This window comes from Colletotrichum chrysophilum (assembly GCF_026319265.1).
Source record: "Colletotrichum chrysophilum strain AFK26 chromosome Unknown scaffold_7, whole genome shotgun sequence".
NCBI lineage: Eukaryota > Fungi > Ascomycota > Sordariomycetes > Glomerellales > Glomerellaceae > Colletotrichum > Colletotrichum chrysophilum.
Genome location: NW_026517294.1, coordinates 413565 through 428483, shown reverse-complemented (window position 1 = coordinate 428483; position 14919 = coordinate 413565). Strand labels below are relative to the sequence as shown.

The window sequence follows — 14919 nt, the reverse complement described above, 5'->3', positions numbered from 1 at the left end:
TTCTCCATACTTACCTTATCTGGCCGTCTGGGGATCAAGAAATCCGGGCGGCAGAGAGGGAGGCCTGCATTGCACATCGCGGAGTCGACCTCTCTCGATTGTCCTTCGGGGCCATCGTGGGTGCAATTTTTGATTTTTGCCTGTCGCAAGACAACCTTTTCATTGTGCGCACTGCCTGGAGCAGTGGTACGAAGAAGAGACCTGACCTGTGGATGTTGTCGTGATGGTGTACAGCCTCTACCTCGCTTGAGACCATGCCAAGTACGCGTTATTGTAGTTGATTTGTCGAATGAATAGAACATGCTGTCGTACCTGCTGTTGCTGTCTGTCGTCCCTGGCGTCGTAGTCCGTGTCGTCCCTGTCTGAGGAAGGAACTCCCGACACTCGCAATTGCCATCCACCTCCCTCAGCCTACGAGTCCAACTTCGTCTCGTGCCTATGTCAGACTACGTTGATAGAACTTGAGCACTCAGATCAGAGATGCTGCTTCGAAAGCCGTCAAGTAGACGGCAGCATCCGCCGTTCTGAGGTTAGCGCCGCGATCACCAAGGGTAACGGTCCAAGACGCCCAATATCGTCAGCGCAGCGGATTTTACCTCGACAACACACCGAGCATCTGAACGTACAATGGGATGTCATTTTCACATAATCTAACATAGCACCACAGTTTCCCAGCGCGGATTACACTCCATCCACCGACTCACCCTCACACACCCAACTCCGATCCTCCTCGCGACAAACTGCTCGTACGGCAGCCGCTCAACAAGCATGACATTAAACTGCCACAATTCATGAAACTGCCCCTCGATAAACGCCCACTGGCCTCTCTCGCTGGTAGCCTCCTGCAGCCCGGCGCTGATGACGATGAAATCGAGCATTCTCCTGCGATCTCTTTTACCTTTCCGCCCGGCAATCCACTCCGGGTCCATCTTGTCAAGGTACCCAACCTGCCGCCCCATCACGTCCAGAATCTCCGCGTCCTCGAACTCGCCCGCCGTCCGCATGCCTGACCTTCGATCACGCCCAATCCGCAACGACGCGACGGTGGTATTGAACACCAAGCACCCGGGAAAGTCGCCCGCAATCTCTACAGCCGCGGGATCCAGCTCCGGGCGCGCGAGGGCTTCCCACGGGCTGTGAGGACACCGGTTCCACATCTCCTCGTACATCCGGTCCGTCTCCTCCGACACGCTGATCCTGCCGCCGCTCATCCGCCGCTGCAGCTTGGGCAGCTTGTCCGGGCTGAGGATGTTCATCTTACGCATCTCCATGCCCAGCCATCGCTCCCTGACGCCCACCCTCCCCAGGCCGCGGCCCGGATCCTGGAAGTGGAACGCGACCAGCGTCACGACGCGGACGAGCTTGGAGTCGTTCAGCTTCTCCTCCCCGTGAATCCATCTGTATCCCGCCTTCCCGACCCATCCCGCCCAGCTCCAGCTCGGGATCCAGGCCGTCTCCTCGCGGCGCGCCGCCCTGCCCGTGTGACTCCACATCAAAGCCTGCGGCAGACACGTCGCAGGCAACCCGTACATGACCTCCGTCTTCATGGCCTTCTTCACCGCATTGCCGACTCCGGCGAAGGCGTTGAGGACGTCGCCCCCGTGCGAGAGCTCGCGCGGCGTGTAGTTTTCCACCCAGAGACAGTAATCCGCCAGCATGGTGTGGTCTTGGAGTTGGATCGTGGTGGACTTGCCGAACCTCGGCTTGCAGTAGAACCCCGTTCCGAACGAGTGTCTGTTCTTCTTCCGTTTCTCGCCATCGTGACTGACCCCGGCATCTGCATCGGCATCGCCACAATCATGATCATCCTCGTGGCCGGCCTCTTCGACGGGCGAGTAATACGGATCATCCTTCAAAAGCGGCCCCCACGTGAGCTCCTCCGCAGCCTGCGCGCGACAACACTCGAACAAGACCTGATACTCCGTGATGAACAACCGTCGCTTCGTGAATAGCCTCTCCTGGAACGTCCATCCCCGCCTGTTCCATAGCGACGGGTCGACGATAGCCTGAACGCCGTTCGGATCGATCCCGCGACGACTGTTCCGATTCCTCGGCGGTCCCCAAAGCGAAGCCCGCGGCCTCCTCTCGTCAATGTACCCCGGCAGCCCCTTCCCCGTGCGGTCGTCTAACGCGGCCATGATGGCGAACGCCGCAGACCTGTAAATCCGATCCATGCCGTCAATCTGGTCCGGCTTCGACCGCTCGTCGTCCTGCACGATGCACAGCCGGTCCACCCACAGATACCGCTCCCCGAGGTCCCTGCACAGCGAGATCGTGTCCGTGATGATCCGAGGCAGCGAGACCGCCGAGAGACTGCCTTCCGCCCCGAGATCCTCCGCGTTGGCATTCACAAGCTGCGCGTGCCCGGCGCCCTCGCTGGCTTCCCACATGTAGCTCAGCGCGACGAACCGCACCGGCTCAAACGGCTGTACGATCCTCATGTCCCGCATATCAATCACGCGAAACCCGCGCGGCAACTCAGCTATACCCCCCATGATCAGCTAGCCATCCATGCTCCCTCCCGAAGTCAGGGAACAACTCACATGTAGACGCATACTCAGCACCGCAAGCATCATGCCACCTCTCACAATGCTGGATCCATCCCTTCAACGTCCCGATCTTGAACCTCTCAACCTCCCACTCCTCAACCCCAACCAGCCGCGGCACCTCGTCCCCTCCCGCAGAATACTTCATCCGGAACTGCGGCGTCACAGCAAACGGCACCGGCACCTCGCCTCCCCCGTCCCTTACAAGACTCACCGTCACCTCCAAAAACAACCTCACCTCCCCGTCCGCCAGCCTCCTCTCCTGGTCGACCTTATACCCCGAGTCCAGGAAAAACGGCCCCTGCACAGCCACATACACTTCCTCCACCTTCGCCGCCCTCAACCACTCTTCCCTCTCACACCCGGACCCGGCCCTCCTCCTCGCCTCCACAGCCGCCCCGACAGCGGCACAGACAAGACATTCGCTCCCGGCCCGGAGAACCGCAGCGAGCGGGAGATAGTAATGCGCCTTAGCTCCGCGCCCCGCGGCGAACTCGGGGACGTCCCAGTCCTGGCACCGCGCGCAGAGCCGCGGGCTCGGATCTTCGGGGCGGCGCGCGGCGAGGTCTCTGGTGTAGTGCTTCGTCGACGGGGCGCCGCCTTTGGGGAAGTCGATGTCTGCGCGGAAGAAATATGTCCGCCCGAGCATTCGGGTCCTTGGTGGAGTTTGAGTTGCGGGCTTTGGTTTGAGAGAGGTGAGGTCACAGTCTGGGGAAAATAAAAGTGGGTAATTGGTGATGTAGTTTCCAACTTAGATATGCAGAAGTAGGTTGACTTCGCTAAAAGGAAGCCCACGGTTGGTTGTGTCGTCTTTGTGTTGTAATCCGAAAGACTCAATTGCCATGGATGAACGTCGAAAAAAGGTGGGGGAGAAAGGGAACCAACATGGTTGTCAGCATGTTGGTACGTTGCAGGAACCGGATCCTTGGACTACGACTCTAGTGTCGCATGGCTTCGAGCTACTCCTGACAAGCTCCGGATAGTGCGTCATGGTGTATTCTCTGTGAAGTCAATGAAAACAGTCGTCGCTCGTGGTTATTCGTCTCTCCCGTCGTTTCGTTGCCTGGATACTGCAGTCCCTGTTACACAGGTCTTCATACCATCCAAGCCACGATGATCCAAATTCAAGAACAGCTCACAGAAATAAGCCAGAGTTGTGCAGATAACGTCAATACATTGTGTAGAGTTGGAGCCTCCGAGGCCACGACACCAGAGGCTCCTCTTCCTGATAACTCCCAACCTATGCCCCTATGGCCAGCACTGTCGCTATTATACATGATCCCTCTCTCACATCTCTTTCTGTTTTTTGCTTTCCGTGGCAGCCGAACGCTGATTTCCCAAGGAGATGCCCCCTCCCCTTAACCGTTTGCTTTCATATGTATGATCCAGAACAATAAGGCAGACTCGACGTCTCGTGTGATCTTTCAGCCATGTGATTCGTACCTTTCCCGCGCCGAATAGTAGAAATCAACCGAGGACCTTTCTGATTAAAAGTTGGTACGCAGCGAATGTGGAGTGCGTCGTTTGTATGGACTACACTAAGAGTAAGGCTGATGGAACGTGTGGAATGCGTATTCTATACAAGAAGGAATTTTAGGAGTCGAAATTGGGTGCAGGACGAATCATGCGTAGAAGGCCTCGATGAAGTAGATGAAGCCGAAAATGAGGAAAGCAACGGCGCCGCCAACGGTGACTGAGAATGTTAGCAGGAAACATTACAAGAGAAAGACACCAAAACTTACCAACTTTCAGAGAGACGCGACCTGCGATAGCACGACCACCAATAACGGCAGCGCCAGTGCAGATGCAGTGACCGACCATGGCACCGAGAATGACCCACCAGTAATCCTGGCCGGCGGCCATGGCGATCGTGGCGATCTGGCTGCGATCACCCCACTCGCCGAGGAAAGTCATGACAAACGTCTGAACCCACGCAGGGCTGAGAAGAAGAGAGAGGAGGTTGTTCAAGCCCTGCAGGGAGCCCCGGAGGCCACCAGGACCCGGAGACAGGCTTCGAGCGGGAGAGGTAGACGGTGAGCGAGGAGGCGAGGGGAACCGGCTCTTAGATCTCGACTTCCTATCGTTCAGGCCCATCTCCAGAGCGTAGGGGGACACGGCAGAGCCGCGACGCTTGCCCTCCTTCTCCTTCTCAGCAAGCTCTCGCTCGACCTCGTGAAGCTCGGCCGTGACACCCTCGTTAGGATCCATGCCGAGACCCTCACGCAGCATCTTTGCGCCAAAGACGAAGAACAGAGCAGCGGCGAGGAAGCTCGTGATGTGCTTGGGAATCAAAGTCGGAACCGCGTGGCCGAGGACGGCAGAAAGGACGGTCATGACCAGCAGAGCACCAAAAGCAGCTGAGAAAACCACCATACGGTCGTGCTTCATCGCCATGAGGGCAGCAACAAGGAAGGTCTTGTCGCCAACCTCGGAGACCAGAATCATGGTCAAGGACAGAACGAAGGAGTGGAAGGGCTGGATCACACCCTCTTCGGCCTCACCGGCAGAGGTGGAAGACTTGCCCTTAGATTTCGGCAGATCCAGATGATCCTTGTGGGCCGAGTTCGGGATCGGGTTGGGCTTGTCGTCGAGCTTGTTGGGGAGATCTGCGGGTTTCTTGGACGTGTCAGCATTGCGCTTAAGATAGCTGAGCTACCACAAGCTTACCTCAAGGCCGGCGACGTGCTCAGGCGTGTAGCGGTCTTCATGTTCCTTGTCCTTGATAGTATCCTTGTTGGCGGTCTTGTCGCTCAGAACCTTCTCCTGCTCGCTGTGTGGCAGAGGAGGCTGCTCTTTCGGAGCTACTGGCTTTGTGTCAACCTTTCCGCCTGTCCTTCCCTCCGCGGCCTTGCGCGCCTTGTCCTTCTCGCTGACACCTCCTTCGGTGCCGGTGGTGCCCTCCTTGGGCTTCTGACGGGTCTTATCGTCCATGACTCCATCGTTGGACTCGGGAATCTTCTGTCCGTCGATAACAGTAGGGTCCGATGGGCGTCCCTTCAAGGGAGGAAGGCCCTTCTTCGAATCGGCGTCGGCGGACTTCTTGTCGCCGTCGCTCTTGTCGACCCAAGGACCCTGATGGGGCATGCCATCCTTGCCGTCGACGGGTGCGTGTTCGGTGCCGTATCGTGTCTTCTTGGCCGAGCCAACGGGCGCATCGGCGGACTTGTCTGTAGACTTGTCGGTGGAAGCTACGGCTTTGGCGACATTCTTATCCGCGGTGTCGACGGAGAGGCCTGCAACAAGACCAGGGATCAGGAGCAGGAGCAGAGGAGAGGGTCGCCTCATGGTGAAGTGGTTCTCGAGGGATCGTGCCTCGAAGTAGCAGCAGCAGCAGCAGGGAGCAATAGGGTGGGATGTGAAAGAAAGTGTGGTGAATGCCCAGAAATTCTTCTGTCCTCGCCAGGGGCAATAGCAAGAAAAGGGCAACGGGTTTCTGATTTACTATGCCAATGCGACTGCAGCTAAGCCACGGGTTTTCTAAAATCGTTACGTATCTTTCTGCTGCACGGCCACGGGGGAGCCATTTGGAGGACGCGCCGCGCGGTGCCCCCATGTTCCGACGGGCTAAACGTGCCCCACAAGGGGCGACTTCAGTCTTAGGTTCAACTGTGAACCTGTCCAGTGTTGGCGGGCCCTGGCGGCCCCCTAGAACACGCCTCTTGCAGCGGGTGAGTCGTTCCATTTCACTGAGGGGGCCTATATGGGATAACTCGATAGAGGACACGGTCATCCACGTCCCAGATACTGGACGGAGCTTCATCAGTGGCGTTGCAAATCATGCTGCTGCTGTTGGCCCGCTGCGACGCGCAAGAGGTACAGGACTGCCTTCACTTCGGACTGCCAATGCCTTATGGACAGGGACACAGTTAACTGAGAAAATAAGGTATTGCTGTTCATCGTGTTTCCTGACAGGTGGATGCAGCCGTGGACCGGGTTGCATCCATTGAACCAACCCCAGATTTGCTCGCAGAATTCCGAGAGCTTGCTTGGCCACAACGGGCTCCAGGATACGTACCGGATCAGCATCATCGTTGTGGGTTGTCGCAGAAGCTCCAGCTGCTGGTGCACTGAGTGCCGGAGCTTACAGCAGCTTCGCTATCTTATCTCCGCCGACCGGCGACTTGCTAGGGAACCCCACCTACCCCGGGACTCTTTATGGATGTCGTCAACGACCGCCTCTTCGTGAAACATAAACCGAGCATCGCTTCTCAACGTGATTCACCTACTAACCGTCCACTTGCACCTGAATTTCACCATAGGACCTCTCGCGCGCCAGACGATAGCGAAGCTGTCACATACGCTCTCGCTGTCAACCCCCATCACACATCGGCAGTCTCATATCCGAGCTCCGTTGTATCATCCGCTGTAATCCGAGCTTCCGTGAACACTATTGGCTCGAAATGCCTCGATTCGGTGGTGACTCGCGGTCGCCTTCTCCTCCAAATATGGCGCCGTCCAGCGATGACGGTGAACCCACGTGGAGGCTGTTCTTCGATCCCGAGGAGGTTGACGAGATGGACAATGACGATGACGAATATGACCCTGATTTCCAAGACGAGCCTAATGAAGAGGACGACGATGAAAGTGAATATCATGGTGAGCCAGATTGCCACCTGCGTTTAGATGCTGCGATCTTCGTTGGCCTGGTCGCTTACACCCCGCAGATGCCGACGACGGTGGCGACGGCAACGTCGAGGTCGAAATGCTTTTGAACGCAGGCGAGAATGACGAGGAAGAAGACGATGACGATGACGAAACTGGACCTGACAATACGATTTCAAGAATTATGGCTCTCTTAAGTATGTCTTGCTCCCATGACCAGTTCTTGGCACCTTGATTGACATGACACAACAGCGGGTGCGCGCACCGGAACGGGCTTTCTAACAAGGGCCCAATTGCTTGGTCTGATTGAGAGGGGGGAAGTGACGTTGCGCGGTGTTGATGAAGACGACGAGGACGACGATGTGAACCCGTGGGGCGCCGGAAGACGCAGGAGGAGGCCTCGGGAGCCGGTCAAATTTCCCAAGGTGCCGAGCGACGAGGGCACGAAGCTGATGCACTCTGGCGCATTTGGTTCAAACAAGTACCGCGTGTCCAAGAAGCAATTGGCAAGGCGGATGCTTGATCGCGAGCTGGGACTCGGTGGCAGACGGGACCGACAACAAAACCAAGACCTCATGGCCCAGGGTATGATTCCATCAACAACACCCGAGATGATTGTACACTACGACGACCCGGTCTACTCTGGCCAGTTTTCTGACGACGGCAACTTCTTCTACGCATGCGGTCATGATTTCAAGGTCCGCATGTACGACACCTCGAATCCGTACGATTGGAAGTATTATAAGACGGTCACCTACCCCTGGGGCCAATGGACTTTGACAGACGCTTCTCTCAGCCCTGACAACCGCTGGCTGGCTTACACATCCATTCAAAGTAACGTATGTCTTGCGCCTACGGATCCTAACGATACCGGCGATCCGTACACGCTTGACCTTGCCCAACAAAGTGTAGAGCAACAGCGCGCCCAGGGATGGCGCACGAGACACGCCTTTGGAATCTGGTCGGTCAGATTCTCAGGTGACGGTCGAGAGCTTGTGGCGGGTACCAATACGCAATCTATTGTCGTCTACGACATTGAATCACGCACGGTACTGCACAACGTCGTTGGCCATGAGGACGACGTCAACGCTGTCTGCTTTGCAGATAAATCCTCCCCGCATATTCTCTACTCCGGCTCAGACGACGCAACCATCAAGGTTTGGGACAGACGCAGTATGGGAGACCAAAGACCTGCCGGAGCGTTCGTTGGACACGTCGAGGGTCTCACATATATCGACAGCAAGGGCGACGGCCGATACATTCTCAGCAACGGAAAAGATCAAACGATGAAGCTCTGGGATCTGAGAATGGTCATGTCCATGTCCAAGTACGACGAAGTCAACCCCACCAGGGTAACCGGCAATAGCGATTTCGACTACAGATGGGGAACGTACAGGGACGAGGACTGGTTCCCCCATCCCAACGATAACTCCCTTGTCACGTTCAGGGGCCATCGAGTGATGCGCACACTGATCCGCTGTCACTTCTCGCCACCGTCCAGCACAAACTCGCGATACGTTTACTCTGGCAGTCAGGACGGAAAGGTGTACATCTGGAACTTGGATGCTACTTTGGCGGGCACGATTGATGTAAGAAAGGCGACTAAAAACTCGCGGCCTCTCGAGCGTAGATATCGCATCTACCACGGGGATGACTTCCCAGGGTGGAACACATGCGTGCGCGACGTAAGCTGGCACCCCAATGCGCCAGTACTCGTTGGTAAGTAACGGTACACCCACGCTCACAGCCTAGAAGCTAACAATGGCAGCTTCCGCCTGGAACGGCTTCAATATGGCTCATGGAACGTGCACCTTGCATTCATACAATGAAACCGAGGACGACGAGGCCGAGCCCGAGATGGGTCGTAGTCTGGACGAGAAGCTGCGTCCGGTAGGCGACGTCGGATTCCACATGTAGATCTCCTGCAGCACACATCACTGGCGTAGAAGGCGGCATGGGATGATTATTTTCGATTATTTATACATCCTCCACAAATGTCAACCCCTCTTTTGGCAATGATACATGATCGATGAAGCCTCTGGGTCCGGGGTATCTCCTGACGCTGCATGCGTCTTCCGCCTCTCGAAGTTGCTGTATTGCAATCTAGCCGTGCGATGCTTTTGAACCCCTTGCTATTCGTATAACGTGTTCATCTTGGCCGACAACAATTGTCGACGCGGTTTTGGTTTGAGAAGCTGGTCCGCTTTACTGGTGCCTCCGCTTGACGAAACGTTCCGCCGTTTATGCGCCTCCGACGAGGATGTTGTTGACGGGGATGTGGATCAGCTTGACGATGTAGCCGACAGCACCCATGATGAGGAAACCGACACCAACAGCCTGGCAGAGCTTCAGGAACTCGACCTTGTCGGCTAGTGACACGTTAGCAATTGGCGCATGAGATGGCGACTGTGATGCGCTACGTACGCTTGGTGCACCTCCTCATGAACTGAACACCGTCCTGAGCGAACTCGGAGGGAACCTCAAGGATCTCCTTAACCTGGTCGGCCATTGTGGATAGAAGCGCGTGGGTATCGAGAAGAGAAGACGGGGTAAAGGTCGCAGTAGAATCCCAATGGGTCGCGATATAGAAGGGAAACCGTCGAGTGGACTAAAGGAGGGCGCGACGTCGAGTGTTTAAGACGTGCAGGTCGGATGGGTGGAAGATTCGAGAGGTCGATGGCGAAGGGAGATGTGTTAAATTGAGAGAGAGCACGCGCTGTCACCAAGGGTCCCAAAATTTCGGGCTAAGCTCCCGCTATGGCAGGAAGCCAGATTGCCATAAAGGAGGCGTGGAGGAATGATGCGCCGGGCCCCGATGCACACACGCCACGGGCTGCTTATCTAAGGTGTCGCAAGGTTGATTGCGCGAATGGAGCCTCCTTCAGTGGAGTGGTGCTCGTGAGCCCCTGGATTTCCCCCGCCAGTGGACAAGTGGAGTGCTGGACTGGGCCTGGTCCAGCCAAAGAGTCCCGCGTCTTCAGCACATGATAAGGTGCTTTAGCGACTGCGGTACGTACCGCTACTGCTAAGCACCTCAAGGCTGGACACGGGCTCCACTTGGGCATCCACCGGCGGCGTCTGTGCCTGCCGCAGCCTGGCAGCCGTGGCCCTTGCCTTGTTCCGCCTGGTTCAGGATGCGACCTCAGCTCTCTCAGGAGCTTCCCCCAGTTTTCTTCTCTTTCCAAACGCTCCTCCGGCTTCCATCCTCAACTGCATTTCTTCATCGCGTCAACACCAAGACGACTTTACCTCCATCCGCTGACCGATACCGATCCAGCACACGTTATCGAATCCGACGCGTCGCTTTGACGCCCTTGAAAATACCAGACGGAGTCGCCAGCAACGCACCTGCGGCTGCTGACCTCGCCCGGAAACCTTAACTGGCTTCCTAGATCCCTTACTAACCACCCCCGACTGACAGCTTCGGCCGCACGTTGAACGGGCAGGCACGCGCAAGGAGGCGACGGCCAAAAGGCGGTGGCAGAACGGGCAAACGGACTCTGGAATCTCGGGATCCTGTTTCCACCTCTCTCCCTCGTCCAACTTCTATCTTTTGCCTGTACCTAAGGCTTTCTGGGGCCGGAAAAACAAGGAAAGACAAATTATCACGCCTTCTGGGAAGACGGAAGACCGAGGCACAGAGCTTCGTCTTCAATTTTTACTTGGCTGAAAGAAAAGGGAGAGGACTCCTGGCTTGGGGCATTCAATCCAACCTCTTCCCATCCTGTCCTGTCTGCGGAACGAGGAGTGTACGTATCAGTTGTTCTCTGCTTCCATCCTGTTCTTTGCTCGAGTTCCATTTGGCTCAAGATTTCTTCTGGCAATGACCCTGTACCTGGCAGCGGCTGATGATCCCGTTCAAAGACTGCAGACGGTCCCTGTATCTTCGCAGACTAATAACAACCATTTTACAACCACAACCAAGCTCTCTACTTCAACTCACGGCTACCAGATACCACCGGCACCATGGCTGAAGAGGAATTCGAGATCGACATCTACGGCGACGCGCCCCAAGATAACCACGACGGCAACGCTGAGGCCTACGATGGAGGTGCCACCAACGGACACGCCGACGATCACCACACGGAGCAGAAGCACGACAGCCACGAAGAGTATCACGACCAGAACGAGCAGGACCAGCAGGACGCACCTGCCCCTCAGCAGGGCGTCAAGAGAAAGGGCGACGACCGGCCTATCGACCCTGGTGCGACGACGGCCATCATGATTTCTGACCTCAACTGGTGGAATACCGACGATGACATTAGGGGATGGTGTAGAGAAGGCCATTGCGAAGACGAGCTGAAGGACATAACGTTTAGTGAGCACAAGGTCAACGGCAAGAGCAAAGGGTAGGTTGCAGAGGTCCTTTAGGGGGTGTCGGCTGGCTAACTCTCCCAAAGGCAAGTATACGTCGAGTTTACCACTCAACAAGCAGCAACAGCAGCCAAGCATGCGATTGAATCAACAGATGGCGTCAACGGTGTCCCAAAGAAGCACAACGTCACCTACTCGAACCCCAACGTCAACCCGTTCCGTACGCTGCCTAAGGATGCACCAAACCGCGCGGGTAAGGACCAGGGATCCTCTCGCGGCGGCTACAACAACCAAGGCTCCTCGATGGGAGGCGAGTTCCGCGGCGGCTACCGCGGCCGAGGAGGTTTTAACGGACCTCGCGCGGGTATGAACCAGGGCTTCAACCGCAACTTCTCAGGCGGCGGCGGCATGGGAGGCGGATTCAACAACAACATGGGCGGTGGCTTCAACAACGGCATGGGCGGAAACTTCGGCGGCGGCGGCGGCTTTAACCGGGGCGGCGGCTTCGGTGGAGGTATGCGCGGCGGTCCTGGAATGCGCGGCGGCCGTGGAGGCGGCATGAACAACCCAATGGGTGGTATGGGTATGGGACCAATGGGCGGTATGCCGATGGGAGGTATGCCCAACATGAACATGATGGGCGGCGGAATGCCTGGTACGACTCCCCTTCCCTTTGGATTTCAGCTTCGTCCTTCACCTTCAATTGCTCTTCCCCTTGGCCAATCCCCTTTTCCATCTGAACCGAGCGTTTGGCCATTTTCGTTATTTTCTTCTTCCGCTCCCGGGCAATCCGTTCTCTCTGCGTCTCATCCCAATCCTTGGCAACCTGCAAAACGGAAGCGTTCACCGGACGTAGTAGCGGAGGCGTCAGACCTGAGGAGCAAACGTGCAGCGGAAGTAATAGCGGAGTTACCAGACCTGAGGAACCGACGTCTGAAAGACTGGCTGGCCAGAATCTCTCCTGAGCCATGACAGCCATGCCTTTTTCAGGCTCCAGGCAACCTCCTGGACGAGCTCAAGCTTTCTTTAAACCTGCTTTTGTTTTGTTTTCAGTTACAGTCATTTCGACGGTGGGGAGCCGCTCGCTAACGACAAAACAGGCTTCCATGGCATGCCCCAACAGTTCAACCCAGCATTCTTTGGAGGAAACCAGGGCGGAGGCAACGACTGGGGTAACCCTCACGGTGCAAAGAGACCTCGGCCGGAGTAGGGCTCCTGGAGAAAAGGCTCTTCGGCAACTCACCCACGCCCCACCTCGAATTAGTGTCTTGGACCTCAATGGGAGAGTTTCAACGAATAATGGAGTGTTGCTCGCGAACAGGTCACCAGTCCCAGCACAATGTACAGCTGGATAGAATGAGACCAATGCTGTCTGCTCGTTTGCTAAGTCACAGGATCGGATACAAAGTGTACTATTAGAATTTTGATTGCATGGGAAGAACGGTTTCCGGCAGCTCGGTCCTGGCGTTAGAGTTGTTTGAACAAACCGCACCTTGTACACACATCCAGGCTGCGTTTGCTTATCAAAGTTACTGTATTCACATTTTTCATCTCGTCTTGAGTTTTTCTATCGTCGTGCGGACGAGCTCTTGTATCTGCCCCCACCGCATCACAAGCATTTCCCGCTGAAACCCCTCGCCCTCCTCCAGCTTACTTATCAGCTCAACCTTGCGGGAGATCTCCCCGTCATACGCCACGAGCACCTCTTTCAAAATCTCATCAACCTGAGCTTGCTCCGCTTCCCCGTCCTCGAATCCATCAACGAACCTCGCCCACCTCCTCGCCGGCAGCACCATACTCCTCAACGCAACCTGCGTCCGATAACACACCGTCTCCGCATCGACCATCCACTTCCCCAGGAACCCCCTCTCCTCGAGCCTCTTCCTCTGCGCGGCGCTTAACCTCGGAAGCAGCGCCTCGTCAAGACACGCCTCGTCCCACTCATTCTCCCCCTCCCCCATCACGAAGCCGTACTCCACCAGCAAAAAGTCGTTGCTGTGCCGCCCGTAGCAGATGTGGATCTCCTCCCCGGGACTATAATCCCTGTCCGCGCGGATGGTGAAGGACTCGGTGTCGAAGGCGACGTTGCACCCGCGCGAGGCGTGGTTGAGCAGGTCCGCGACGGGCTGCAGGATCATGTGGTCGTCGCGGCTGCGCTTGGCCGTGCGCGGGGTGACGTGGTAGAAGGTGCGCGAGTTGACGAGCAGCCAGGCGTGGCGGTAGGCGGCGTAGGTCAGGTCCGGGAGGGCGGCGGCGGCGAGGGACCAGTGGGCCTCGAACTTTTCGGACTGTGCCGCGAGGAGGGCGGCCGCTGTCGGGGGCAGGTGGGCTGTGAGGGCGGCGGGCCAGGTGAGCGGGCAGGAGGCGAGGTCTGCGGGCGTCGGGAAGACGGCGGACCAGGTTTTGAAGGATGGGGAGGTGTCGAGGGCGATGTCGGCGGCGAGGAGGGCGTGGACGGCGGTGTCTTTTGGGAAGAGGCGGGATACGGATTTGGGGACTGTGGCGATTGTTTTTAGGCAGGGGATGGGCACGTCGAGGGCGGCGTCGTCTTTCTGGGGAGTTGTGTTAGTGACGGTGCGGGCGAGGATGAGGGGAGGCTGACTTTGATGGGTGAGGTTGCGACGATGCCTATGCCGCGGCCGGGTAGAGCTCGAGGCCCGACGTTGTTTATCGCGATGCCTTGGGTCTTTGCCCAGGCCAAGAGGTTCTCGATGGCGTCCATGATGAGTGGACGAGTGTTGAAATATAGCTGGAACCACTCCTGTCCGTCGTCCGTGACAGATGGTCCTCAACGGGATACCCTGAATTGAATGAAACACCCCAGAAGTGAGGATAAACGCCCACCAAGCCGCCAACTTTAATCGTGTAACTAAGACTCTTAAACGGTCTGGATGAGTTCCAGTTACACCGGCCGGTCTCTGAAATGAGCGTACACGGCAACCGTATATCAACACGAACAATGCTTCGGAGTATCGTTCATAACATGGCTGGCTGATAAGATCAAAATCACAGCTCCGCAATCAAAACGGTGTTCAAGAATAGAGTCATTCAAGCTTGCAAGTTATGGATGGAGTGTTGAAAGAGACTCAAGCTCAAGATGAGACGGTCACCCGTCAAAAACCAGACTGGCCAATCATACCTCGCTTGCGGGGCCCTGCCGCCCCAGGAAAGCTTGCCAAATCCGAACTTTTGGCTTCTTCTCGACGCAGTCTGAATTTTACGGAAAATAGGTACCCTGGAATGCCACTACCACCCACCATTTCAGGTCGGTGACTAAACCCCGCCGATGCACCGACCCCTCGGCCCCTCTGCAACGCCATTCGGGGGTACTTTGTGAGGTAATTGACATCGTCCGAGCTCCCAAAAGTTGCACGTCGTGATCGAACCACCACCACGCCGAGCTGAGCTCACAGCTCCAAAAAGCTCCAATCCCACCTTCTTGCCGTGAAACGCTTCT

General features: G+C 56.6%; 6 protein-coding genes across 6 annotated transcripts; 2 read left to right on the top strand and 4 right to left on the bottom strand.

The window, feature by feature from the left end:
* Positions 1-469: 469 nt before the first annotated feature.
* Positions 470-3195, bottom strand: COL26b_001631 (uncharacterized protein; the record flags this gene model as incomplete). The annotated part of the gene is made up of 3 exons (XM_053174577.1): positions 470-524; positions 742-2426; positions 2785-3195. The coding sequence occupies 3 exons, from the start codon at positions 3193-3195 to the stop codon at positions 470-472; spliced, it is 2151 nt and encodes a 716-aa protein (XP_053041508.1).
* Positions 3196-4168: 973 nt separating this feature from the next.
* Positions 4169-5831, bottom strand: COL26b_001630 (uncharacterized protein; the record flags this gene model as incomplete). The annotated part of the gene is made up of 3 exons (XM_053174576.1): positions 4169-4239; positions 4289-5162; positions 5214-5831. 3 exons carry the CDS (start codon positions 5829-5831, stop codon positions 4169-4171), a joined length of 1563 nt encoding a protein of 520 aa, XP_053041507.1.
* Positions 5832-6991: 1160 nt separating this feature from the next.
* Positions 6992-9065, top strand: COL26b_001629 (uncharacterized protein; the record flags this gene model as incomplete). Its single annotated transcript, XM_053174575.1, has 4 exons — positions 6992-7142; positions 7211-7345; positions 7401-8867; positions 8917-9065. 4 exons carry the CDS (start codon positions 6992-6994, stop codon positions 9063-9065), a joined length of 1902 nt encoding a protein of 633 aa, XP_053041506.1.
* Positions 9066-9389: 324 nt separating this feature from the next.
* Positions 9390-9657, bottom strand: COL26b_001628 (uncharacterized protein; the record flags this gene model as incomplete). Its single annotated transcript, XM_053174574.1, has 2 exons — positions 9390-9517; positions 9573-9657. The coding sequence occupies 2 exons, from the start codon at positions 9655-9657 to the stop codon at positions 9390-9392; spliced, it is 213 nt and encodes a 70-aa protein (XP_053041505.1).
* Positions 9658-11114: 1457 nt separating this feature from the next.
* COL26b_001627 (uncharacterized protein) lies at positions 11115-12672 on the top strand (the record flags this gene model as incomplete). The annotated part of the gene is made up of 3 exons (XM_053174573.1): positions 11115-11497; positions 11549-12117; positions 12563-12672. 3 exons carry the CDS (start codon positions 11115-11117, stop codon positions 12670-12672), a joined length of 1062 nt encoding a protein of 353 aa, XP_053041504.1.
* Positions 12673-13009: 337 nt separating this feature from the next.
* COL26b_001626 (uncharacterized protein) lies at positions 13010-14184 on the bottom strand (the record flags this gene model as incomplete). The annotated part of the gene is made up of 2 exons (XM_053174572.1): positions 13010-14014; positions 14065-14184. The coding sequence occupies 2 exons, from the start codon at positions 14182-14184 to the stop codon at positions 13010-13012; spliced, it is 1125 nt and encodes a 374-aa protein (XP_053041503.1).
* Between the last annotated feature and the right edge of the window lie 735 nt (positions 14185-14919).